This window comes from Tripterygium wilfordii, chromosome 20, assembly GCF_013401445.1.
Source record: "Tripterygium wilfordii isolate XIE 37 chromosome 20, ASM1340144v1, whole genome shotgun sequence".
NCBI lineage: Eukaryota > Viridiplantae > Streptophyta > Magnoliopsida > Celastrales > Celastraceae > Tripterygium > Tripterygium wilfordii.
In genome coordinates, this window is record NC_052251.1 from 796,652 (window position 1) to 820,995 (window position 24,344).

Genomic DNA, 24,344 nt, shown 5'->3' on the forward strand with positions numbered 1-24,344 from the left:
GTTGGAAATCCAGGCTCAACCACATCAACAATATTATAAGCTCTAGGCCATGGGCCCACACGTGCTTGTTTTTCATGACGTCGCTATTGGTTCTTAAGTCCAGGAAACGTGTTCTTGTATGAGATGTGCAAGACCTTTATTTGTATACCACTCAACTGAGTTATACTTATTTGATGTTGGATATTAGTCTTGACAGCTAACCCTTACACCATGTGGTTGGATTGGGACGAATTAGGGTTTTGAAGTTGAGTTTAGGGATTTTCATTGGACAAGCAATCGGGCTTTTTTTTTTCGTGAGATGGGTTTTTTTTATATTTGGGCTTAGAAGACTCGGTGGGCTCTAGAGAGGCCCACATATAATGGGCTTTAACTTGAATTTAATAAATGGGCCGCATCCAGTTTGTTGACAAAGTCTCTCATGTCCTGGGAGAGGCTTACAGTGCAGGCCAGTCGATACCCAGATCGGCAAAACCGAGAGAATTTCAGATACAGAGAGAATGGATATTGCCGATGCTGGGTTTGTGAAGATGCCATAGGAGGAGCGTTTTCTACAAGGGTTTGAGGCAGCAGTTGGGAAGTGGGGATGATGGTAATCACAAGCCATTGTTGATTGCTGTACACACAGTTTTCTTGGAGGCTGGTTTCGTTGGGTTTGATTCAAAAGAGTTGTAGCATTCGACTTCCGCTCTTCGGTACACTCTGCCTCAAATTTTGCATAACAAAGTTTAATAGTAGCATGACTGAATATGTTGAATTGAAGTTCCAGAAATTAGGGCAGGGCATATAATGAATATTCATGGATGTTGTTTAGCAAAGGGTAGCAGTGCATTGTATCATCTATAGTTTGAATGAATATAGATTTTTTCTGATTATATATTCAGAGCAGCGGAAAACCCAGATGAGTATGAAAAACAAGTACATGACTTTTGGAAGATTGTCAAGGATGGACTTGCATAGCCATTGTTAATACATCTATGTAGTACTATTGGTTTGGTACTTCCACGGTGCTTAATGAGACCGCCTGCCGAGTAAGTTAATGCTCAAGTTTTTTGAATTTCCTTGCCGGGGTAGATGTTACGAGGATTACCGATGGTATCAAAGCTGAGATTAGTGCAATGGAAACAAATGTTTGCTTTCCTCAGGGTGTATAAGCATAAGAAGAGAGATAATGAGCGCCAATGGAATGTAAACATTTAGAGGTTCTCTTACTTCAAAGATTATGAAGTTGGTTACTGGAGAATGTGTCCAGACCTACACCCTTTTATGCCGGAGGAGTGGTTGTGATTATGACCTCATACCATCTGGTGATTTTCCTTCTCAAGTGTTTCCTAGAATTCAACGAGGTATTTTTCACTTTTTCCTGTCATATGGGATGTTATTTTTATCTAGTGTTTTGAGTGAAAGCTGACAGCAGACTATGAAATGTGACTATGTGAGGCTATTATAAATAAGATCCAAACAGTTTTCAAGGATTGTTATGGTGTTTTATGTGTTCATAAGTTACAATTCCTGTTTGGTAGCATATAGTAGATTTCTTCTGGAACAAAACAAACTAGTTGCAGAACTTTTAGACCAACTGTATAACACAAGAGAGACATATATATTGTTACACTGTATTCTTTGACAAATGAGTTTGATTGTATTGTTTTGACAGAAACTGATGGATTATATATCAAATTCATTATAAGTTGCGCTTGAGAAGCACAAATATCAGAACCATACGCTTGTAGCTTGTCGACTCTGGAATCAAGAAAGCCTCTGTGAATTTCTTTGCATACCGATCAAAAAGTTCGTCAACAATATCATTTCCGAAGTGGTCACTGATAACTCCTTCCCAGACAGCTCTTACATGCGAAGTTGCCATTTGTTCGGTAACATCTAATACTTCCTCGTTATAGATTACTGACTCCATTTTTTCGATGCTGAAACAATCATTATTATTATTCTCTATCAGGCCCTTCAACTCTGCTTCAGTGGGGTTGTGTATTGGCAAATTGAAGGAGTCAATCTTAGCTTCACTGATTGAGCCCTGAAGCAAATATAGAGAAAGAAAACAAAATCATATGAAAAACAATTTTTCTGCACAGAAAACTTGAAACCAAAAGAATGAGAATCACTATACCTGATGGTGCATGTCTATGAGACAGGCTTCAAGTAAAGCATGAAGAGCAACAAAATTGCACTGCGAATGAGGAATACCGTCTGGAACACCCGGTATTACAAGCGCCATGAGCCCGCCATGGACAAGCTCCTGTGCTCTTGCATTCAGAAAAGATGTGAAGTCCTTGGCATACTGAGTTGAGTAGGCCTGAACAACTTCTGTGGGGGCTGTTGCATAATAGACCCTTCCTCTGTTATATGCAGGAGATTCATGATTTGCCAACTCTTTTGGTGCATTTGAGAGCCAATGAAGGGAGTATGAGCAGTGAATGAAATGGAGAGAGCTCTTAGGGAACAAACGATCGTAAAAAGACCCCGGCACGCCAACTGCAAAATACTGCTTATCAGATGGAAGATTCTTGAAGAGTGTGTTGAAATCGTTGGAGAATTGGTCACTGAAGAAGACTTGGAATTCAATATCTTCTTGTGGGTATTTTAGTTTCACAGAATCTATGATCTCCTGTACCGATATGAATGTGTTAGGACCAACAGAGCATCCCAAATCTGCAATCCTGAATATTTCCGGGGACGAAGGCGAACCGAGTTGAAGCAGATCAAGGTTTGTAGCAATTCCTTCAGTGATCAATTCCTTGACAAGATCAATTGCTACTCTCTGCAAAGGTGATAATTTCAATCAAAACCCAGTAACTGTTTTGAAGGATCAAAGCATACAAAACCATGGAAAGAAGAATCATGAGATGGAAATAAAACATGCCTGCGTTGAGGAATTGCGGTTGTAGCTATACTCTCCATCTCCTCCATTCATTGTTGCAGGTGTAGTTTTTGTTTCCCTAACCATTTCTCACTCTCTGATCGCTCAAATAATTGTGTGAATGCTTGCATAGTCAACCATCAGATATTTCAAATATTGCAGGCGCTGTTATCAAATGATGGTCAATATAGTGATCCACTATATGTTGTTATCGCAAGACTGCACTAGAAAAAATTATTATTATTGTGTTTGGTCCACATTAATGCATTTTGGTTTTTGTGTTTGGTATTCTTAGACTATTTCTACATTCTTGATTTCAACTATATGGGCTCCGAAAAAGTAAACCATGTTGGTTACATTGTTTGCCTCAGCTTCATGATGTTCATCTTTTACATCCGCTTGAACTGATTCGTCAACATGCCATGATGCAATTGAGGAACTTGTAAAAGTTAAACTAATTCAACTTTAATAAATCAAAAATCTAATCACCCCTAAACTGATGCAAATTCACATATCAAAAAGCAATAAAACTTCCCATTGTAACGTGCTTGCAAGTATCCCTTCTTGTTTGCAAGTCTATAATTGAAGATTTGGGGTGGGATGCGATAATCATATAACTAGAAAAGCAGAGAGTCAAAGCTAAGTTGATCAAAGTTAGAGTGTAGTTTGAAAATAATGGGGTGCAAATAAAGCTCACCAACCATGTTTCATCAAAGATAATATTCAGCCCATGAGATTCCATAGAATTATATAAATCCCACCATGTCAGCCCATGTTACCCTTTTTGGTGGGTAGCCCATGTTACCCTGCTAAACCCGAAGACCTTGTGCCTTAAAGGTTTAGACAATGAAGAAAACTACTATTGAGTTTTTCTAAGTTGCAACTGTTATATGGGTAGGCTGGATCTTGGTATATATGGGTAGGCGCACGAATCTGAGTTCGATTCCGTAGCGTTCTTTCGATGGTCTACCATGCAGGATGGGTCCCAGAGTGGGCCAACTCTTAGGTATGTTCTCCATCACGAACAAAAAATCAATACAATTAATCCATTTTAAATCTCCAACTAGAAAAATTCATCCGGACAAGCTCTTCGATCCGTACACCAAGAAAAACATGGACTCTTCCATCTTTTCAGACCCAGAAAAGTGCAAGCCTATGTATGAATTGTTTGTGACTGATCATGACCCAGGTCTTCGATCACCATTTCTACGATCTTTAGGTGCTTGCAAATCATTATACTGAAGTTTCAACTAGTCTACAATTGCCTCATAATTATCTGGGTTTGAAGAACATGATTAGCACATGCACCATCTGTTGTGCTCATGTAACTACTAAAATGCATGGAACCACTTGACGATAGTGTAATTGGTTCTCTCTCCAGATTTAGGACGTAAAGAATCTCGTTTGAGATCGGGAGATCGATTCTAAACTAACACAGTTATTTCCAAATGATTTGCACTAGGTCTCATCCAAACTAACCTGTCAAGCGGGTATGAGTGTATGACATGCCTTGCTCAGCCTCAATTTGAGCTTAGTGGGTTGTCCAAATGACAGGCCTACCGAATTGTTTTCAATTACCAAAAAAAAACCTACTAAAATGGGAAATCTCATAACATTCAGAATCAAAGCAGAACAGGTAAGTAAAAAACATAATTTCACATACAACAAAACATATGACAACTTAACGTACAAACATACACCACATGAACAGGAAAACACTCAAAATCACGACCAGATATGTAAGCATATGATATCATTCAAGCGCGCTTGAGGAGGACGAACAGTTGAACCATAGCCTGGTAGCTTGATGACTCTGAATATATACGAGAGTCCACAACTTTCTTTGCGAACAGATCGAACAATTGATCGACGATATTCTTTCCGAAATGCTCACTTATCATTCCTTCCAAAGAAGCTCTCATGTGAAAGATTATCATTGGTATGTTGAAACGCCTTTCATGGATTATTGGCTCCATTCTCTCAATGCTGAAACAACCATTCTTCTCTATCAACTCCTTCAACTCTTTCTCAGTTGGGTTGTACATGGGCAAATTGAAGTTGTCCACCTTTGCTTCACTAATCAATGCCTGAATTGTACAATAAACAATATATACACTTACCTGCATTAGTACTTATTTTGAAACACTAATAAATGTAACCGGGGACTCAAGGGTTCTAAAATTTCGCAGAGTCTATAATTCATATCTAACGACAATAGGTGTGTTACAGTGTTAGGTATCTTTTTCATACGAGTAATGAAATATGTGCTAGCTAATGTGACACACCTAGCTATGATCAGATCTGGAAGTTCATACTCTTACAGAATTATAGAGTTTTCTCACCATAATGGCTCCGTTTGATGGAGTTTATTTGATTAAATTTATAGCTGACGTTAGTTTATAAACTGTAAAAAAGTCTATTATGTTTAGCTTAAGACATAGAATAAAAATTACACAAAAAATGAAAAACTATATAAATCATTGCAGTTTGTTATTTTATAATTTTTTATTTTTTGGCAAATTTCATTTAAAAGAAAAAAAAAACTCGGAAATAAACTTCAACTAAGGCTTTTTTTTTTCGGAGTGTTTTGGAGCTTATAAGTTTCGGAGGTATTAAGCACAGCTTCTCCCGCGAGCTTATAATTATTAAGCTCCACAATAAGCTATACCAATCAACCTCAACACAAACCCTAAAGTTCGATAAACAAAATCAGTACCTTCTTGGCCAAGTCAACGACACTTGCTCCAAGTAACTCATAAACTGCTAACACATTGCACAGTGAACAAGGAACCCCATCAGGACTACATAGTATCAAAATCCCCATTAGTCCTCCATGGACAACCTCTTGAGCTCTAGCATTCAAAAAAGATGTGGTATCTATACCAAACTGAGCTGAATAGGCCTTAAGAACATGTTTTGGAGAACTTGAGTAATGAATCCTGCCCTTATTGAATGCAAGAGAGTCCTCATCTACCAACTCTCTAGGCACACTTGAGAGCCAGTGAAGTGCATACGATGAGTGGACGAAATGGAGAGAGTTCTTAGCAAACAATCGACCCTGGAACGGGCCGGGAACACCAGCTGCGGAGTATTTTCTATCAGATGGAAGATTCTTGAAGAGGGTGTTGAAATCATTAGAGATTTGGTCATTGAAAAACACTTGAAATTCAAGATTATTCGCTTCTTCGGACGAGCGATAACTGGTTTGGCATTTGAGTGTTATAGAGTCTATTATGTTTTGCACTGCAGTGAATGTGTTAGGTCCAACAGAACATCCCAAATCCGCAATCCTAAAGGAGTTTGGAGAAGAAAGTTGAACTAAATCAAGCTTTTCGGCTATCGCTTCGTTGATCATGGCTTTCATTAGCTCCACTCCATTTCTCTGCAACATATAATTAACGTCAGTGAAAAAATCGTAAGGACAAGCTCAGTATATACAGATTATCATATATGGTAAGAGTATATGTATAGATTGTGAATAAGCATTGCCTGCAATGAGGAATTGTGAGTGTAGCTATACCGTCCATCTCCTCCATTCATTGAAATCGGAGTAGTAGTTTTTTCACCGGCCATCTCACTCATGTTCTTAATTTCCTCTCTCAAGTCTCAAATCATAGAACAAACTATATATTTCTACAAAGCTTAGACCCAACTGCTTACATTGGCCCTACACCTAATTAACAAACGTAAATTGTATTGACCAAAATCATGAATATATATATATATATACACACCCTCATGCTCAGATAAGGACGCCCGTATTACAGGCATCCTTTTTTTTTCTCTACGTCGAACACTTACTTTTTATTTTGTTATTGGGCCCGCTGGTTTGGGCCCCACAGCAAAGCATGAAATAGTCAGCCCATAACTTTGAAAGTTACGGGCGTGCATATGAGACTCAAGACTAATATCTCACATCGGATTGATTGGTATAAGTAAAAACCTTGCACCTCTCACACAATGATGCGTTTTCTGGGTTTAAGAATCAATGATGACGATCCATTAATAACAAATCCATGCAAACCCGTGGCGTTCCAGAGCGGACAATATCCTTTGACTAATTGATTAAATCGTAAGAAAGATACATAAATGTGCAACTTGTGAAGTTAGTGATGAGAAATGACAAATGACTCAAATATTATGAACAACTTAATTAAGTTGTTCATAAATTTAGGAAATCCAAACTAGTGCCTAATAAGACCCAATTTGCAATGTCAACTGTTTGAATGTTTCATTCATTACCAATTTCCATTTTTTAAACAGATTTGCAAAAACAAATTCAACAAATTAAACATACAAGAAGCTAGATCGTTGATCTGTTCCATCTTTGATGGGGTTAATGACGTACGGATTAGAGTACGCTGCTATTGTTAAAAAAAAAAAAAGAGTATCCTCATCTTCCTTATTTTTGAGGTATAAAATATTTTTTAGAAAATTTAAAATTAATAAATAAAAAGTTTGTAAAGTTTTGATCGTTGGATCATGTCATTCAACTATCGGATCTTTAAAAAAAAATTCACACACTTTTCATCTAACGACTCAGAACTACTCAAATTTTTACGCATTTTCTTTAATTAATTCGATTTTTAAATTTAACAAAAAATACAATATTAGATTCAAAATTTGATTTCATACCTATCTTTTATAATTTTTTGGAAATTTTAAAAAATATTGATATAAAAAAATTAAGAATATGAGGGACTATTAGAATACGTGTTTGACTTGATTTTTTGTGTAATAGATGTGGGACCGCGCCAACAAAAATGTTGGCCCAGCAAATAAACAACCATTGCATTTGCCCTTATATATATATAGTAGTTGCTTACCCCCATCCGCTAGTGAAGTACGGTACGGAGCTACAACAAGGCCATGTCTTGAAAAATTCATGAGTCAATGACGACTTTTTTTAAAAAATGACATGTAGTCCATCAGTTTAGTAGTCCTTGGGAATTCACTAAGTTTATTCCATTGATTTAATCAATGAAATATTTTTATTTTCACTATGTTATCCCAGAATTCATTGTCCAAATTTATTGTTTTAACATATATTTTATTTTTTTTAAAGCACAGTCTACAATTCATTGTTTTTGAAAATTTCATTCAAAAAAATAATGAAATTAAGAAATTCCATTGAAAAAAACAATGGAATTAAGATTTACCCGATAAAACTCATCGACAATGGATTTTTTTAGAAGGAGTTTTATGCTCTGATTCTGAATATGTAATTTTTTTAAAAATCTACCATGAATTTTGAGAGTTAAAACATTTTAAAATTTCATTTAAAATACTTGGGCTCTCATGGACTATCTAGCACTACTCCTTTTTTTTACTATTCCATCTTAGTAAGGTGCATAAATTTTGTCGACTAATTTTTAATTCAAACGAAATTCTAAGAAGATTAGAATGCTAGAACGAGACAAACAAGTGACGAGGCAAACGAGTATCTCTCTCTTAGTCTCTTCTCCCGTTTCATTAATTATCAACATCCTTTTTATGTAAACTACTAATTAATTAAATTAAATGTTTATGATTCAATCAATTGCCCCATAGCAAGGGCGGATGCAAAATTTTATCTCAGGGGCAAAGTCATTTCGGGATCCAGGAGCGCTAGAGTTTAGAATAGCGATAAGTAATAATTGAAAGTTGATTTGTGAACAAATCATCTATCTATGTACCTTGCTAGAGATGGAATATCTAGGTGACTAGCTCATTGTAGGTTTAATTTGGTGAAATCTTTTGTAAATATGTTTAAGAAATGGATGTTGATAATGAACGTTTGAGTAAAACGTTCAAACATAGGACATTGAAAATTGGGTATTATTGCAAATGAGCCATTGGTTAAGTGGCAATGACTTTGCATGTCCCTGACTGAGGTCATGGGTTCTAGTCTCACCTCCTCCGAATATTTATAAGGAGGTGTGTGGGCTTAGTCTGCCCCTGCGTGGGCTTGATTTGTGCCTCCTGCGTGGGGCATGTTGACACCTGTACTTTCATAGGCTTGATCTGGTGGTGTGTCGTATATTGTATTTGTACTTGTACTCAAAAAAAAAAAAAAGAAAATTGGGTGTTATTTATAACGTACTAATTTGGATTTCCTAAATTTAGAAGCAACTTAATTAAGCTGTTTAATTATAATATTTGAGTCATCAATCATTTATCCTCACCACTTCGTCAAGTTGAAAGATGCTTATGATTCAACCACGTGTATGTGGATCCAAAAATTTTGATATGTCAGTAGCAGTCAATTGTATAAAATATTGTTTTTTTTTCAGAATCTGTCACCCTACTAGCTAGCTAGGTCATATGAAAGACGTCAAGCTTTCGGGTAAGACTGCAAAGTCTAACATGGTTGTCTCTCTCGTACGTCTGCATTGAATACAATGCATGCAAAGTCTAACATGGTTGTCTCGTCTGCATTGATGTTTGAAAAAATTGCTCTGGTTTTCAAGGCTTTAACTTCAGGCAGATATGGTCAAAGATGGTGACATAGCCAAAAAAAAAAAAAAAAAATTAAATGTTTGTAACTTGACATTGTCATGAGAAATCTCAATACACCAGATGAATAAATATTTTCCGTTTTGAGTTTATCAATTCATTGTCGATAATTGGGTTCACACGATTTGTTTCTCTGAGTCGTCTCACTTAAAGGTATTTGACACAAAAAAAAAGCATTTGTTGATTGAGAGATGTAATTCTCTAAGAGGTGTGGGATTATAAGTCTAACACTCCTTAATTCAAACTTGTGAACTAAGTTATACCATACCCGCCAAGGGAACATGTAGAAACCCGTCTCACAGGACCGAGACTTTCTCCAATACTATATTGGAAATCTCGACCTACTCAAATCAACAAGTATTATTCGCTTTGAGTTTATCGGTTCTCTATGTCGTTTCACTCAATGGTACTTAAGCCCTGAAAAACCTTTGTTGATCAAGAAAAGCTTGGGCTTTTCTTATAAACCACGTAGCTTGGTATTCTCCAAGGAATATGGGACTATAAAACACCTAATGCGAACCATGTGTTCAAGAAAATCATGAAATAGTTAGCCCATAAACTTTGAAAGTTATGGGTGTGCGTATGAGATCAATTCTCTACTTATGTGAAGACTAATATCTCAGGTCGGATTGACATAATCCAATAGATTGGTATAAGTAAAAACATTGCACCTCTCCCACAATGATGCGTTTTATGGGTTTGATAACCAATGATGACGATCCATGAATAACAAATCCATGCGAACTCGTGGCTCCCCAGAGCGGACAATATCCTTTGACTAATTGATTGAATCGTAAGAAAGATACATGAGTGTGTAACTTGTGAAGTTTTGTAGCAATTGATTGAATCATAAGAAAGATCTATAGTGTGCAACTTGTGAAGTTAGTGATGAGAAATGACTAATGACTCAAATATTATAAACAGCTTACTTAAGTTGTTCATAAATTTAGGAGATCCAAACTAGTGCCTAATGAGATCCAATTTGCAATGTCAATTGTTTGAATGTTTCATTCATTACCAATTTTCATTTTTTAAACAGATTTGCAAAAAAAAAAAAATCAACAAATTAAACATATAAGAAGCTAGATCATTGATTTGTTCCATCTTTGATGGGGTTAATGACGGATTAGGGTACGCTGTTATTTCAAAAACAAAAATAGTACCCTCGTTGCTTATTTTTGAGGTATAAAATATTTTTAGAAAATTTAAAATTAATAAATAAAAAGTATATAAAGTTTTGACCATTGGATCATGTCATTCAACTGTTGAATCTTTAAAAAAAATTCACACACGTTGCATCCAACGACTCATATTACTAAGATTTTTGAATCATTTCTTTAATTAATTCGATTTTTTTAAATTTAACAAAAATTACAATATTAGATTCAAAATTTGATTTGATACCTATCATTTATAATTTGTAAATTTAAAAAAAAAATTGATATAAAAAAATTAGGAATATGAGGGACTTTATATATATAGTAGTTGCCTACCCCTATCCACTTGTGACTTACGGTACGGAGCTACAACAAGGCGACTTCTTGAAAATTCCTATTATATATGCACGAGTCAATGACGATTTTTTGAACTATTCCATCTTAGTAAGTCTTGTGCCTGTTTGGGAGCACGTTCAAGTCAGCTTAAGAGCAAGCGGTACCCCTAGCTATAGCAGCTCGACCAAATGGGTCGATTAAGCTGGTAGTATCGCCCTAGCATTGAAAATTGATAATACCGTTATATCAAACGGAGTCAATGTACATAAATTTTGTACACTTGTTTTTAATACAAACGAAGTTCTTAGAAGCTTAAAATGCTAAAACAAGACAAACAAGTGACGAGGCAAATGAGTGTCTCTCTCTTAGTCTCTTCTCCCATCTCTTGCAAGTCCATCACATTTCTGTTTCACTATCTTGACATCACAATTTCACAAAACGGTAAGGGGGAGCAATGATGAGCCAAATTGTCAATCGTCAAAGATTTCAAATCAACTTTTAATTATTACTTATCGCTATTGTAAACCCTAACGCCCTTACCCCTGGATCCCAGAATGACTTTGCCCCTAAGATAAAATCAACTTAATTAAGTTGTTTATGAATTTAGGTACCTACTAACACCCAATTTGCAATTATCTAAAAGAAAACACCCAATTTGCAATGTCTACTGTTTGAACGTTTCATTCATTATCAACATCCATTTCTTAAACATATTTACAAAAAATTCCTACTCTATACCTTTGATGGAGTCGGTTCACAAATTTAACTGGGTTCATTAATAAGAAAAATAAAATAGAGGATAGAGAAGATAAGGTCGAGTATGCCCAGTTAAGCAACCTGAGCAAGGAATTGGTAGAACTGATAAGATTTTACCTACACAAGGCCAATTATATTACAAGCCCTTGATGGAGATCAAACACATTATTAACTTTGTATTTCTTATAATATATATAAAAGATGTTGACTGTCCCAATTCAACAAAGTTAACTAATCTTAACATGGTATCGGAGTGGGAGGTATGGGGTTTAAACCTTAGATTTAGTAATTTACACCCTCATTCATTGTTGCCCCAAGTGGATTTTTGTGTGTGTTTGTTGTTACCTCATGTGAGGGCATTGTGTGAGTGGCCATAGTATCGAGCCTCATTTGTTGTACACGTGTTGGGTGTTAGATTGCCCTAGCCCACATGTGAGGGGAGTAACAACTAATCTTAACAGTATTTGATCCACTTTTATTAAGTTTGGTAAAGAAACAAATACAAATAGAAAAACCACATAATTACACGAGATCAGAAATCGTTGCTCTAGTATTGGGCCTCGTAAGTTATGCACGTGTCAATTTTTTAGCCCACATGTGAGAGGTCGTTACTCTAGTGTTGGGTCTCGTTTATTGGGCCGTCGGATTGCTCAACTCATAAGGGGAGTAACTAATCTTAGCAGTATTTGATCCACTTTTATTAAGTTTTGCAAAAGAAACAAGACCAAGAACAAAAGACAAGTAACAAAACACATAATTAGCATAGAATACTAGGCATCGTTGCGCTTGAGGAGGACAAACAGTTGAACTATAAGCTCATAGCATGTAGAATCTGTAAAAACATGAGAGGCCATAACTTTCTTCAGAAGTCGATCGAACAGATCATCGATAATATCATTTCCAAAGTGGTCACTGACAAGTCCTTCCCAAGCAGCTCTGAAGTGCAAGACTACCAATCTTATATCAGAATTCCACGTAGGGTGTATTGGTTCCATTTTCTCAATGCTGAAACAAGCATTTTTCTCTATCAAGGCCTTCAATTCTTTCTCAGTTGGGTTATATATGGGCAAGTTGAAAGAATCCACCTTATCTTCGCTAATTAATCCCTGAAAATGACAGGAAATTAAGGACAAAAACCAACAAGATTGATTAATGCATCTCAATTGCGCAAAATCTTGCCCTACTAGGTTTTGGTCGTCAGGTGGGAAATTTCTGTGCGTACAGGCCGAACGGCCCAAATTTTGGCTCATATCGCATGTTCAAAGGGCAAACTTGTATGATATTATTTTCGGTTACCAAAAAAAAGTGTCTAGCAACAAACACAAAAATTTTAGTTGCATATTATCAAAAGTATGGTGCTAAAAAAACCGTAGAAACCGAACCGATCGCCAAACTAACCGATTGGTAGGTTATTTTCAAAAAATATATATATATTTCTTTAATAGAATCGACCGAAATAATTGACTGATCGATAACCAAAATAACCGATCGTCGATTATGTTAAAATCATGTCAAAAAGGCTGGGAAAAAACCGATTGTAACTGAATATTTACACCCCTAACCAAAAGAGAAAATACCTCATTGGCCATATCCGAGATACTTGTTCCAAGCAATTCATAAAGTTCCAAGACATAGCACTGTGAATAAGGAACCCCATCAGGAATGCAAAGTATCAAAATGGCCATGAGACCTCCATGGACAACTTCTTGTGCTCTGGCATCCAAGAAAGCTCCAATGTCCTTCCCAAATTGAGTTGCATAGGCCTTAGAGACTTCTTTTGGGGCACTTGGGTAATATATCCTCCCTTTATTGTATGAAGGGGAGTGTCTGTCCATCAACTCTTTAGGAGCATTTGAGAGCCAGTGAAGTGCAAAAGACGAGTGAATGAAATGGATAGATTTCTCAGGAAACAAACGGCCCTGAAACGGGCCAGGAACGGCAGCGCAGAAGTATTTCCTATCTAAAGGGAGATTCTTGAAGAGAGTGTTGAAATCATTAGAGGCAAGATCATTGAAAAACACTTGAAATTCAAGAGCTACTTTGGATGAACCAGAAAGAGTTTGGTATTTGAGTTTTACAGATTGGATTATGTTCTGCACCGCGGTGAAGGTGTTGCGTCCAACGGAACATCCCAAATCTACAATCTTGAATGATTTTGGAGAAGAAGATGAGAAGAGTTGAGCCAAATCAAGATTTTCTGCTATTCCTTGTTTGATCAAGACTTTTATGAGCTCCACTCCATTTCTCTGCAAAACAATATCAATGAAAATAATTAATCAGCTATAAGTATACTCTCTCTTTTTTTTTTAACTGAGAATTCTCCGGCCAAACATGTTCACCGAACAACTGGGATGAAGCCCGTGTTGGGCGAACGAGACCGAAACCCACAACCGAAATGGTTGGGCGTAAGAGTTGAACTTGTGACCTCCCGCATTTGCAAAGAGTTATCACAATCAAGTTCACCATCCCAACCAACGCTTCTTTGTTAGCTATAAATATATACCAAGTATGCAAATCATCAAACGTGGTTTTTCTAGCTTGAAAAAGAATTTACCTGCAACTGTGAATTTTGGCTATAACTGTACTCTCCATCACCTTTATTCATTGAAGTTGGGGTTGTAGTTGCTAGTTCTGTGGCCATCTTGCTTCAGTTCTTTTCCTCAAATCATGGAGGGAGATAGATCAAATCATGGAGGGAGATAGAACAGTATCAAATCACGTCGACCCAATCGGACATTAGATTACGTATCCTATTTCCATCGAAACATTTTGGAATTGGGATAACTGACTCCAGAGAATATTCAAGTGAACACTAAGAGTGCGTTTGGTTTGTTTTTCATTTTCTATTTCATTTTCTGTTTTCATTTTCTGTTTTCTATTTTCTGTTTCCTATTCCTATTGTTTTCTAAGGAACAGAAACATGTTTGGTTTAAAGTACTAAAAATTTGTTTTCTACAACAGGAGAGGAAAATGCGTTTTAGTGCATAAAAATGACTAGGACTTTGTTGCTATCTACCTGCATCTATAGAACTAGAAGATAGGCCAAAAGAAGAGCAATCTAATGCACTAATTATATCAGAAGAAACTGCTTCTATAGATCTTGAGGTCATTCTTCCAATATTCCATTCCATCTATAGAATCCATAGAGCTAGATGATCAATCTAAAGATTGTCATCCCCATTAAAAATTCTAGTGACTTGTCTAATGGTAGACCTAGCTTCTGGTTTATTATGAGAACAAATTAGCCCCAACCTCAAAACCAACTCCATCTCTTCAACTGAATAATGTGACTCAACATGCGGATCCACCACTTCCAGGATTTGGCCTTCAACCAGTAGCCACTTCAAGAAGCAAAACCCCATATGCAAACATATCTGAGCTTGTCGAAGGCTTATCAGTCCGAGCCAATTGAGGAGCAACATACCCAATTGTGCCTACAAGATTAGTAGTATGTGACAATGCACCATGATCATACAATCTAGCTAGACCTAAGTCACCTAATCTAGCATTCATATCAGCATCTATGAGTACATCATCTAGAGCGCTCTTCACACGGTCCCCAGTCCCCACAATCACCATTTGACAGATCACCTTCACATTGACCCAACACAAATCATCAACATCACTGCGGCAGAACTTAATCTAATCAAACTAAACTACAAGTATATCACGAATCCAAAGGACAAAAAGGAAGAAAGACAAGCTGATTTTGAATCCGTAAACAACACAAGCCTTGACAAAACTAAAATTGAAATTGATTAGTAAAAAATAAACAAGAAAAGACAATGAAAGATCAAAGATTACCTAGAATTTAGAGCTCAGAAGAACCTACAAATAAAGAAGAAGCAAACTGAGAGAGATTGCCTACAAGTAAAGATGAAGAAAACTGAGAGAGAAACACGAGAGTCAGAGGGAAATCGAAGCTGAAGAAAGAAGGATTACCTGCAACCTCAAGCCGCCTCTCCTGTTTCAGAAATCGAGAAGAACATGGAGAGATAAGAGAATGAAGGGGGAAGATGAAGAAAGACGAGTGAAAGAAAGGGGACTACGAAGACGGAACGATTGTTCGGCCCGTGTTTTCTAAACTAGAAAACGTTTTTTTATCATTTTCTATTTTCCATTCATTTTTCATTTTCTGCATTTTCAATTTTCCATATTTTTTTCTTACCAAACGCGTTTTGAAGATTTGTTTTCTATTTTTTGGAAAATGAAAACAGAAAATATTTGGAAAACGTGTAAACCAAACACCCCCTAATATTGCGAAAAAAAAGGCATGAAGATTCGAGGAAGGTTATGACTCTTCACCACAAGTTGTAGTAGGAATGTTTTCATAAATGATTCAACAGTTGCAGAACTTAAGATGTGTTGAATTTGGATCTGATTCTTTTGATAAAAACGTTGGTAAAAAGGGTAAACGACTCTCATGCACAAAACACCCATAGCAGGCAAGGTCGGCGATAGGCAGAATGTACGCATGCATTCTTTACTACCACATAATATGAGGAGAAGCTGTTAAAACGAATTTTAGAGTTTCGTGATTATGAATCTAAATGTCAATTAACATCTTAAACAAAGGTGAGAGCCTATTAAGGTTTGTTATTCATGTTACTGAAAGTACTTATTGTTTTCATGTTGTTAAATGATGTCAGGATAATCAAAGAATGACGCTTTTGAAGGCTGAGATTGTTTATTTCGCTGAAGTACATTACAGCAAATGTTACGTTGTAGACAGAAATAATGGAAGGATCGTTGCAACGGCGTCCACAGTTGAACACTCCATCAATACATATAGATACGTCACTGGATAAAGTCATACCAGTCATAGTATAAAATTCTTTTTTTTTTTAAAATCATTTAACTTGTATCATGTGGATCCAAAAATTAATTATTATCTGTGACACTAGCTAGTAGGTCTCATACACAAGAAGTCAGGCTCTTGGGTTAGACACTGCAAAGTCTAACATGGTTGTCTGCGTTGAATTAATGGAAGTAAATGAATGACTGATCTCTCGACCATCATGCTTGGAAGAATTACTTTGATTTTCAAAGCTTTCAATTCATGTAGATATGGTCAAAGATGGTGATATAGATAGCTTTCAAGAGTATAATCCTATGTTGGTCTAGCATAACGAGGAATAATGGTTTATAAACAAAGCTTATACTTTCTCACTTTAACAATACATTTTATGGCTTAAGTGACGATAACCCATAAAGAACAATACTTGCATACTCAATGTATTCACAATGATTCGTGAACTCAAATAAAATAATATTGTTGGCTTGTTAGGTCTTGGATTTCTGACATGATAGCAGAGAAAAGTATCGGTTTAGTCGGGCGTGGTCTCTACTCCATTTGTTGAGTCGTCTGGCATTATCCAACTCACAAGTGTGGAAAAATGTCAAGACTATAATCTCACGTTGGTATGGCAAAACCCAACAGAGTAACTGATAAGCAAAACTCATACCCTCTCACATTGACAACGCCTTTTCTTAGCCTAAATACCATTGGCGACAACCCTGAGAACAAAGTTTTGCGGACTCAATATATCCACAGTGATCCCGTAAACCCAAATCCCAAATAGGACAAGTTTTTCAAAATCGAGCGACAAGAAATTTAATTTCAGCAAATGAACTAAGGAAGGAAGATAAACACAAAAGAATATCAGTAGTACCTAGCAATCTGGGAACAACGGCACCGTCAGCAAAGGAACAAGAAGCTCTACCACATTTGGTATACCTGAGTCTTCTGGGTCATGAGCGAAGTCTAAGAAAGCTCCATATTAAAAAAAATTAAATGTCATATGTTACTTAAATCGGTTTGGACTATTATAACACTAATATTTTTTTTCCAAATATATGGGGTCTAGGGATTCGGAGAACCAGGGCGACAGCCCATGTCGCCCCACCCAGAGACACCCCTGCTCTACCATTTTGCGCCATTGCCTATGCTCGCTCTTGTATTTTTGGTTCTTTCATATGGTCAGTTCCTGCAGTTAGGCAAAGCTTGCTTGCCATAGTCGGCTGAAACTGCACTTTGCAGCTTAAAACTTATTAAGATCAATTTTGGATGTAATTGTACAGAGCAAATGATACTCCCCATTTATTTATCTGAATAATCAATTTTGGTTGATTTGAAGATTCCTGATGCAGTATCAGCAGATTGTTCAACAATGCTCAAAATTTATCATTTATTTATTTATTACTTTTATAACTTACTAGTTTTTTTTTTTCCCTGTATTGATTTAAATGACTTCAAACACCCGAGCCACTAATTGGAGTGGGAAAGATTGTGTGTATCACCTTGATGACCAAGATTCGAATCTCCCTCCTCGTTTTTTTTTTTTTAAAAAAAATTGACTTCGAAGGTCTAATTGACCAAACAAAAAACTTAAATAAAAATATTTTAAAAAAAATTGTAGGCATGTCTAGTTAGTCGAAGTGTCAAATAGACCGGAGGCCCGTTAGTCGGGGACAGCCCGACCCAGTAATCTTTCACGGACTGGAGCTTCAGGCCCACTAAAGCCTGGCCCGCTAAATTAGACTGACGGACCGGCCCAAGATACCGAGCAGCTGGCCTGGCCCTACCCACATTTTCTCCCGACACTGGAGCGTGTTGTGCACATACCATGAAGGCACGTGGATTTGCAACATCTCTTGAACAGAAAGAAACGCAAGTCTTTTGAGACGGAAGAAAGGAGACTTTTTTGGAGATAATACCTTATGAGCAACTCTAATGCCTGAAAACGAATATTTCGGTTAATTTCTATATACTGAGAGCGAGAAGCGAAACCCAGAAATTGAAGAACACATTTCTTTGCTCTTATGAGGTAACGTTAAAGAAAAAAATTGATCTTTCTGGTGTCAATTGAAGCTGTTGATCACACAAGCTTGTATTTTGGTAGCTTTGAAGTAGGGATTATGCTCACAACTGTAGAAATTTGTTGTGAATTCTATTTTTGAGTTTATTTCAGATGCTTATTAGTGATTTCCATCCCTGGGTTCGTTTATTTCTGCTCAATTTTGGGGTTTTGGTCATTTGAGTGCAGATATCTTTCCAGAGGCGAACTCTTCTTTCCTCTTTGATGTTGCATTTCTGGGGTTGTTTTCTGAAATGGGTTCTATTTTGTGCTTTCAAGTTTTGAGCTTTTTCTTTGTATCTGACTTTTGCGGTTCAGTCTGTGGAGTGCACTTTTTGGATACGATTGCAAGGAATGTGTAATACGTGGAGATGATGTTTCTGCTTCTGAATTCATGGATAGGGAGCAAATTGATGCATGCCTTAGATGTTTATTTTAGTTAGATATGGTTCATTGTTTTGAAAATCCAGTATGGAAGTGGGATTCTTGGCTGTCTTTTGCTTTGTCCTTGAAACTTTTTACTCTTCTCCAGTTCTTCTGTGCCTTTTCCTGGGTTTAACATGTTTATGAATTGCTTCTCCCTGCTTGTAGAGACCAGATGTATTATGAACTGTTTATTTTGGGTTAATTATCTATCTTTTTTTTGATTACTGGGCTGCATTCTTATTCTTTGGTCTTCACTATAGTTGGGTTACTTCAGAACTCCTGACTTGTCTTTGACTGTGCCATACATTTGTCATTGTGATGCTTTCTGCCTTAAATTTTCTTCCGAGGAGGATTTCTGTCTATTTTGGTTGCAGGCTGGGAACTGTTAAAGAAACTTCTGCATTGTTATGCAGCATTGCGTTTATTTGAAAATTGTCGGCGGTGGAAATGTTTCTGTTTCTAGGAACACTGGATGACTCAAATAGGGATTTTAAATTACTTCACTTAACTGAAAGGTTCTAGTGTTGGTCAGGGAGTTATGGGGTTTTTGTTACAAGTTGAGAATGAAATTTTGAGTGGGAAATCGATGAATTAGCCTTTCATGAAGCATGGATTTCAAAATGTCATTGCAAAAGATTCAAATGTACTGATTTTAATGTAAAAATTGTAGATAATATTGATACTTGAAATACTCAAGCTTTGCCAAATGTTCTCTCTATGGACCTTTCTTGCATCCGTAACAACTAAAATGCTTATTTTTCTTGATCAATTGGACTGGATTCCACATTTCTTTTGATTTTGAGCATTAGTAGATTTCCTGTACCTCTCATTCTCTTCGTTGTTTACAATGGTATGGATAAGTATACTTTCTCCCAACAATAAAGATTGATTAGTGGATTAGAATAGTAATTTCTTATGTTGGATGATGCAGGTGAAATGGCAGACTGGGTACCAGGAATGGCTGTTTCTGAGGGGAATCTCGTGGTGTCGGTGAAGTGGTGAGACATAGCAGACCAGTGATTTACTTGTAAAAATGGGGACATACTCTGGTGGAAACAATGTAGTACCTGAAGCTAACGCAGGGCCATCTCTTTCACATTTTTCCTGGTTTTATCCCGGAAACTTTTATTTCCCATCGCAGACGAGTAATAGCCCTTCGCGTGAAACTGAAATAGATGAGGAACCTGTTCTCTCTGTGGCTCCTATTCGTTCTGTTGCTGCTACAGCTGACACGACAAAGAATGTCGGGTCAGGAACTAAATCCGCCAAGGCTAAAAAGCAAAAGTCTTCTACGAATAGTTATAATCAGCAACCATCTAACATTTTGAAGCCAAAGCAACCCAAAAAGAGTTCTTCCAAAAAGACAAGAGCACAACTTGCGCCTGAGGCAAAACGGGAGAAAAGGAATTTCAACATTAATATAGAAAACTCAAGCTTTGATTTCTCCGGGGTGCCATCCCCTTATTGTTCCTGCACAAGTATGGCTAGAGTTTGCTACAAATGGGGTGCTGGTGGATGGCAGTCGTCATGTTGCACCATTAACATATCTGAATATCCTCTTCCCATGAATTCCGCAAGGCCTGGTGCTCGCTTGGCTGGTAGAAAAATGAGCAATGGAGCGTACACGAAACTTCTACTGAGACTTGCAGCTGAAGGTCATGATCTTACTCACCCTGTTGACCTAAGAACTCACTGGGCCAGACATGGTACTAACAAGTTTGTTACAATCAGGTAGAGTTTTAGACAAGTTAGCTCTATAAGAATTTACTAGTTGCTCTTATATATAACTTCCATATTTTCCTCGAAGAGAGTTGGCCAGAGGCGGTGCCAACATGGTCATTTGTATGTATAGTTACGCCTGTTTTCCCTAGTATGTGAAATGCTCCTCTGCTTCCAGAGACCACCTTACTTGTTAAGATTTGTTATATATATTTAAATTGAGACATATAGATGGTCTTGGTATCAGAGATTTTATTTCTGTTGACATGGAACATGTGCCTTGCCCTTCATGCATGAATGTCTGTCCAGATAACAGCTTGCATCATTCAGAAGTTTGTTTTTGTTCATAGTGATACCACACGTTTGATTCAACAAATTTTTCCATTTTGACACTGTCACATTGCTGCTTTGAGATCACATTTCTTGATAACCACTTGGAGATAGCATTCTTTACGGACTGAGGGCGTAAAGAATCTCGCCCGAGATCGGGAGCTTGATTCTAAACTGACGCAAGTATTTCAAACTATTTGCGCTGAGTTTCGACCCAATTAACTTACCAGACAGGTTTGCGCATGCGTAGTCCAGCCCAAGTTTGGGCTCACTGGCTTGACGTTCCTTGGATACTGGGTATGACTATCAAGCTAAACTGCATATGGTATCAAGAGTTGAGTCATGAAACCAGTACTCATCTTCGGTTACTGATTGTACTCAAGTAACTGAGCTTCATTGGACTCCAAGCCGCCACCCGATCAAAACCCCATCTTGACTATATTGCTGATTCAAGCCATGAAAGCAGTATGGGTATCAAGAACAAAGAGATAATGCCAGAAAGTTCCATTCTATCAAGAATTTCTTAACTGAATTTCATCTCTGTTATTTCTTATCTATTTTACAAACTCCCAATACAATTACAAATTGAAATAGGTACATAGAATGATTCTCATTTTAACCAGTAACAGCCAGTGGAAAAGAAAAAAGCGAGTGAAGTGCATTTGTGCTTAGGCCTTTGCCTCTACCGGGGCTCCAGCCCTGCTCGCGACAAGCTGTTCGAACAGATCTCTTATTTTCAATCCAATTATAGTTTGGAAGAGACCGGTTCCATTGTTACTGCCAGGGAAATCAGAATGCTTCAACATCTGTTGGGTGACCTCACCATAGAACTTGGTGGAAATGTTGCTCAGATGGCTCTCTACATAGATTAGCTCATCTAATCTGTCAAATTGCCCATCCATCTCCAGTACTGACACCTACGATAATCATCAAACAAACACGAAACACTGTCAACATTGCAGCAACTTACAAAAAGAGCAGAAACCGAGCTTGAACTATATTGAATTCTCTGATTAAGAACACTAGTCATACTGTAATAGCAAATTAGCAATCCCTCTTAAATACAATAAATTTTGTACTCCATTGAAACATTCTCTTGATTGAAAACAGAGAATTGTTAGAAGGTTTAGATTATATACCTCGTGGCCGAAGTAAGAGTCAGGGCCATAGGAGAACTTGATGCCAGGATAAGAGCAGGTGAGTTTCCTTCCACAGGGTATCCATGAAATAGTGGAGCCTTCATCAAACAAGTAAACAGGGTTGAAGAACTTCACACCTTCCTTCATTATCAACCTAACTCTCAAGACCTTCCCCTCGTTGTCGTCCGGGATGAGTTCGGTTGGAAGTACTTCAATCACAGCATCCGCGTATTGCTTCTGTGGATCTGCACAAAGCAAATATTCATAAATTAGAAGAACAAAATGACAAAACTATTCTAAGTAAACTAAGATTGAAAAGAAATTTACCAATGTAAGCATCAAAGTCCGGCTTTCTCGCTTCAATACTAGCTTTAATGCTTTCAAGGCTGTGGCCTCGCTCGGCCATGTCCCTCTGCAACACTTGTAACATATCAGATTACAGCAAAAGAAAGATGAAATGTTATACCAAAGTCATTTGATTTGCTTAAGTGTTATATATATACTTTAATTACCTGAATTTTCCATGCAAACTTAACTTCATTACTGATGTCCAAGTAGATGCTGAAGTCCAACAGGTCCCTTACTCTCTCATCATACCTGCATATTTCCATATAAAAAACATGAAAAATCAACCAAACAGATCCTTAATTAGTTTCTCTTGTATTCTATTCCTTAATTTTTTTGAGCTTTTTAATAGTGGGTTGACCAATCAATATCTTCAACAAACATTAGAATTTCTTTATTATTGCAGTATACTCAAAAAGATTAAACCATAAAACAACAGTCCGCACGGCCGCACCACGTTGGCGGCGGATAAGACTGAGCCAAATCCCATATGAGAAGTGGGATAAGCCTACGGAACCATGATTTCACAAGGAAATATCTCAACTGGTTGGTTCGAACTCCCGACCTCGGAAGACCTAAGGTCTGGAGATAACCAACTAAGTTATCGCCAAGATTCATAAACATAACACTTGACACCTCCTAAACCATAAACATAAGAGTATGGGCATTTGGATAGAATTTATACAATAAGATGAATCCAAATGAATCTAAAAGCCAAAATTTACACTCTAACAATAGATAAGAGCAGAATCAAACCCAAAAAAAAAGAAAGAAATGAAAGTGAAGCATGCAGAGATAATTCCAAGGCTTACATTGGGTGAAGTCCTTCAATGACAAAGATCTTTGGAGGCTTGATGAGCTCAGGAGGGTCAATAAGACCAGATACATGATTGTAGATTGGTTTCTGAATAGCAATTCCATCCTTGATTGCCTTAACCTGCTCATACATGAGATCAAAGTTATTGGCTCTTGGGTCAAGAGCAGTGACTCCCTTCTCCTTCCTTCCGGTTCTATCAAGAGAATGATAATCATCCAAGCAAATCACAGTTGTTGTGTCACTTATCAGTGTGTTTGAGTCTGGATTTCCTCCTCTGGGTGGCTCTGCTGCTCCTCCAAAAACACTTGTTAGCCTCCTCATGAAAGTACTCTTCCCACATCCAGAGTCTGCCGCCAGACCAATCACAACTGTCTGTGAGTCACCTGCTGAGCAGGTTATCACAGTAGTGGTACTACCACCTCTCTTGCTGCTTCTCTTACCAGAAGTACTATAGAAGACAACCTGTTTTTGGTGAAAACCCAAGTTGGTTTTTGTTGGTGTGGAGATTGAGCATGTTGAGTTGAGAGATTGGGTTGTGTAGACTGTGCAGACTGCCATTCTCTCTCTCTCTCTCTCTAGCTGGAATTGAGAGAGGAAGTGGAAAGTGTCTATGCAAATGTCAGCTACTTTGGGAGAAATTGAGAATGAGGATTTTGCATATATTTTCTCAGGAAAACATGTGGAGGAAAAGAGAAGATTGGGAGAAAAACAGATGGCAGTTTGGATGAAAAGAAGCTGTTGGGGGGGTGATGTGTCCTTTTGTGTTATAGGTTTCTCTGACTACCCCTTGTTTTTAACAAACTGGGAGATAATATTAAGGGTAGAAAGAAAGGGGACATGCATGTAATTAATCCAATGGGCAGAGGGTAAAATAGTCATTCAGAAATATTTATCTATTTTTAGATATTTGCACAATTTATTAAAGGTTGGAATTGATGATGTGATGAGGGGATGGCATAGTTGATAAACAGAGGTATGGAGAAGCATGGTGAATTGGTGATCAGTTTATGAGATGAGGATATTTGGCATGCCACGTGGCAGGAGATTGGTGGGTGATTCAAGATGAGGAGTTTAGGGTAGGGAGTGCAAGAGGAA

The 24,344-nt window shown here is 37.3% G+C and overlaps 5 protein-coding genes across 17 annotated transcripts; 1 reads left to right on the forward strand and 4 right to left on the reverse strand.

Annotated features, from left to right (window-relative positions):
• Positions 1–1,550: 1,550 nt before the first annotated feature.
• On the reverse strand, positions 1,551–3,095 carry LOC119987167 (loganic acid O-methyltransferase-like). The gene is made up of 3 exons (XM_038831971.1): positions 2,876–3,095; positions 2,123–2,773; positions 1,551–2,029 (listed from the first exon to the last, which is right to left on the reverse strand). Exons 1-3 carry the CDS (start codon positions 2,957–2,959, stop codon positions 1,682–1,684), a joined length of 1,083 nt encoding a protein of 360 aa, XP_038687899.1. The 5' UTR covers positions 2,960–3,095; the 3' UTR covers positions 1,551–1,681.
• A 1,534-nt stretch (positions 3,096–4,629) lies between these two features.
• Positions 4,630–6,445, reverse strand: LOC119987506 (loganic acid O-methyltransferase-like). The gene is made up of 3 exons (XM_038832430.1): positions 6,362–6,445; positions 5,589–6,254; positions 4,630–4,959 (listed from the first exon to the last, which is right to left on the reverse strand). The coding sequence occupies exons 1-3, from the start codon at positions 6,443–6,445 to the stop codon at positions 4,630–4,632; spliced, it is 1,080 nt and encodes a 359-aa protein (XP_038688358.1).
• A 5,847-nt stretch (positions 6,446–12,292) lies between these two features.
• LOC119987057 (loganic acid O-methyltransferase-like) lies at positions 12,293–15,709 on the reverse strand. Of its 12 annotated transcripts, none has more exons than XM_038831785.1 (5): positions 15,559–15,709; positions 15,421–15,444; positions 14,171–14,269; positions 13,194–13,862; positions 12,293–12,722 (listed from the first exon to the last, which is right to left on the reverse strand). In XM_038831785.1, the coding sequence occupies exons 3-5, from the start codon at positions 14,255–14,257 to the stop codon at positions 12,387–12,389; spliced, it is 1,092 nt and encodes a 363-aa protein (XP_038687713.1). In that variant the 5' UTR covers positions 14,258–14,269; positions 15,421–15,444; positions 15,559–15,709; the 3' UTR covers positions 12,293–12,386. The 12 variants fall into 12 exon arrangements, with proteins under 12 accessions (XP_038687713.1, XP_038687712.1, XP_038687710.1 ...); XM_038831784.1 differs by having other exon boundaries at positions 14,171–14,366; XM_038831782.1 differs by having other exon boundaries at positions 14,171–15,050.
• Positions 15,710–18,289: 2,580 nt separating this feature from the next.
• On the forward strand, positions 18,290–20,864 carry LOC119987061 (protein BASIC PENTACYSTEINE7-like). 2 transcript variants are annotated; one of them, XM_038831788.1, is made up of 2 exons: positions 18,290–18,443; positions 19,831–20,864. In XM_038831788.1, exon 2 carries the CDS (start codon positions 19,933–19,935, stop codon positions 20,632–20,634), a length of 702 nt encoding a protein of 233 aa, XP_038687716.1. In that variant the 5' UTR covers positions 18,290–18,443; positions 19,831–19,932; the 3' UTR covers positions 20,635–20,864. The 2 variants fall into 2 exon arrangements, with proteins under 2 accessions (XP_038687716.1, XP_038687717.1); XM_038831789.1 differs by lacking the exon at positions 18,290–18,443 and adding an exon at positions 19,674–19,749.
• Positions 20,865–21,437: 573 nt separating this feature from the next.
• LOC119987062 (phosphoribulokinase, chloroplastic-like) lies at positions 21,438–23,973 on the reverse strand. The gene is made up of 5 exons (XM_038831790.1): positions 23,245–23,973; positions 22,600–22,684; positions 22,415–22,499; positions 22,088–22,332; positions 21,438–21,865 (listed from the first exon to the last, which is right to left on the reverse strand). Exons 1-5 carry the CDS (start codon positions 23,805–23,807, stop codon positions 21,617–21,619), a joined length of 1,227 nt encoding a protein of 408 aa, XP_038687718.1. The 5' UTR covers positions 23,808–23,973; the 3' UTR covers positions 21,438–21,616.
• Between the last annotated feature and the right edge of the window lie 371 nt (positions 23,974–24,344).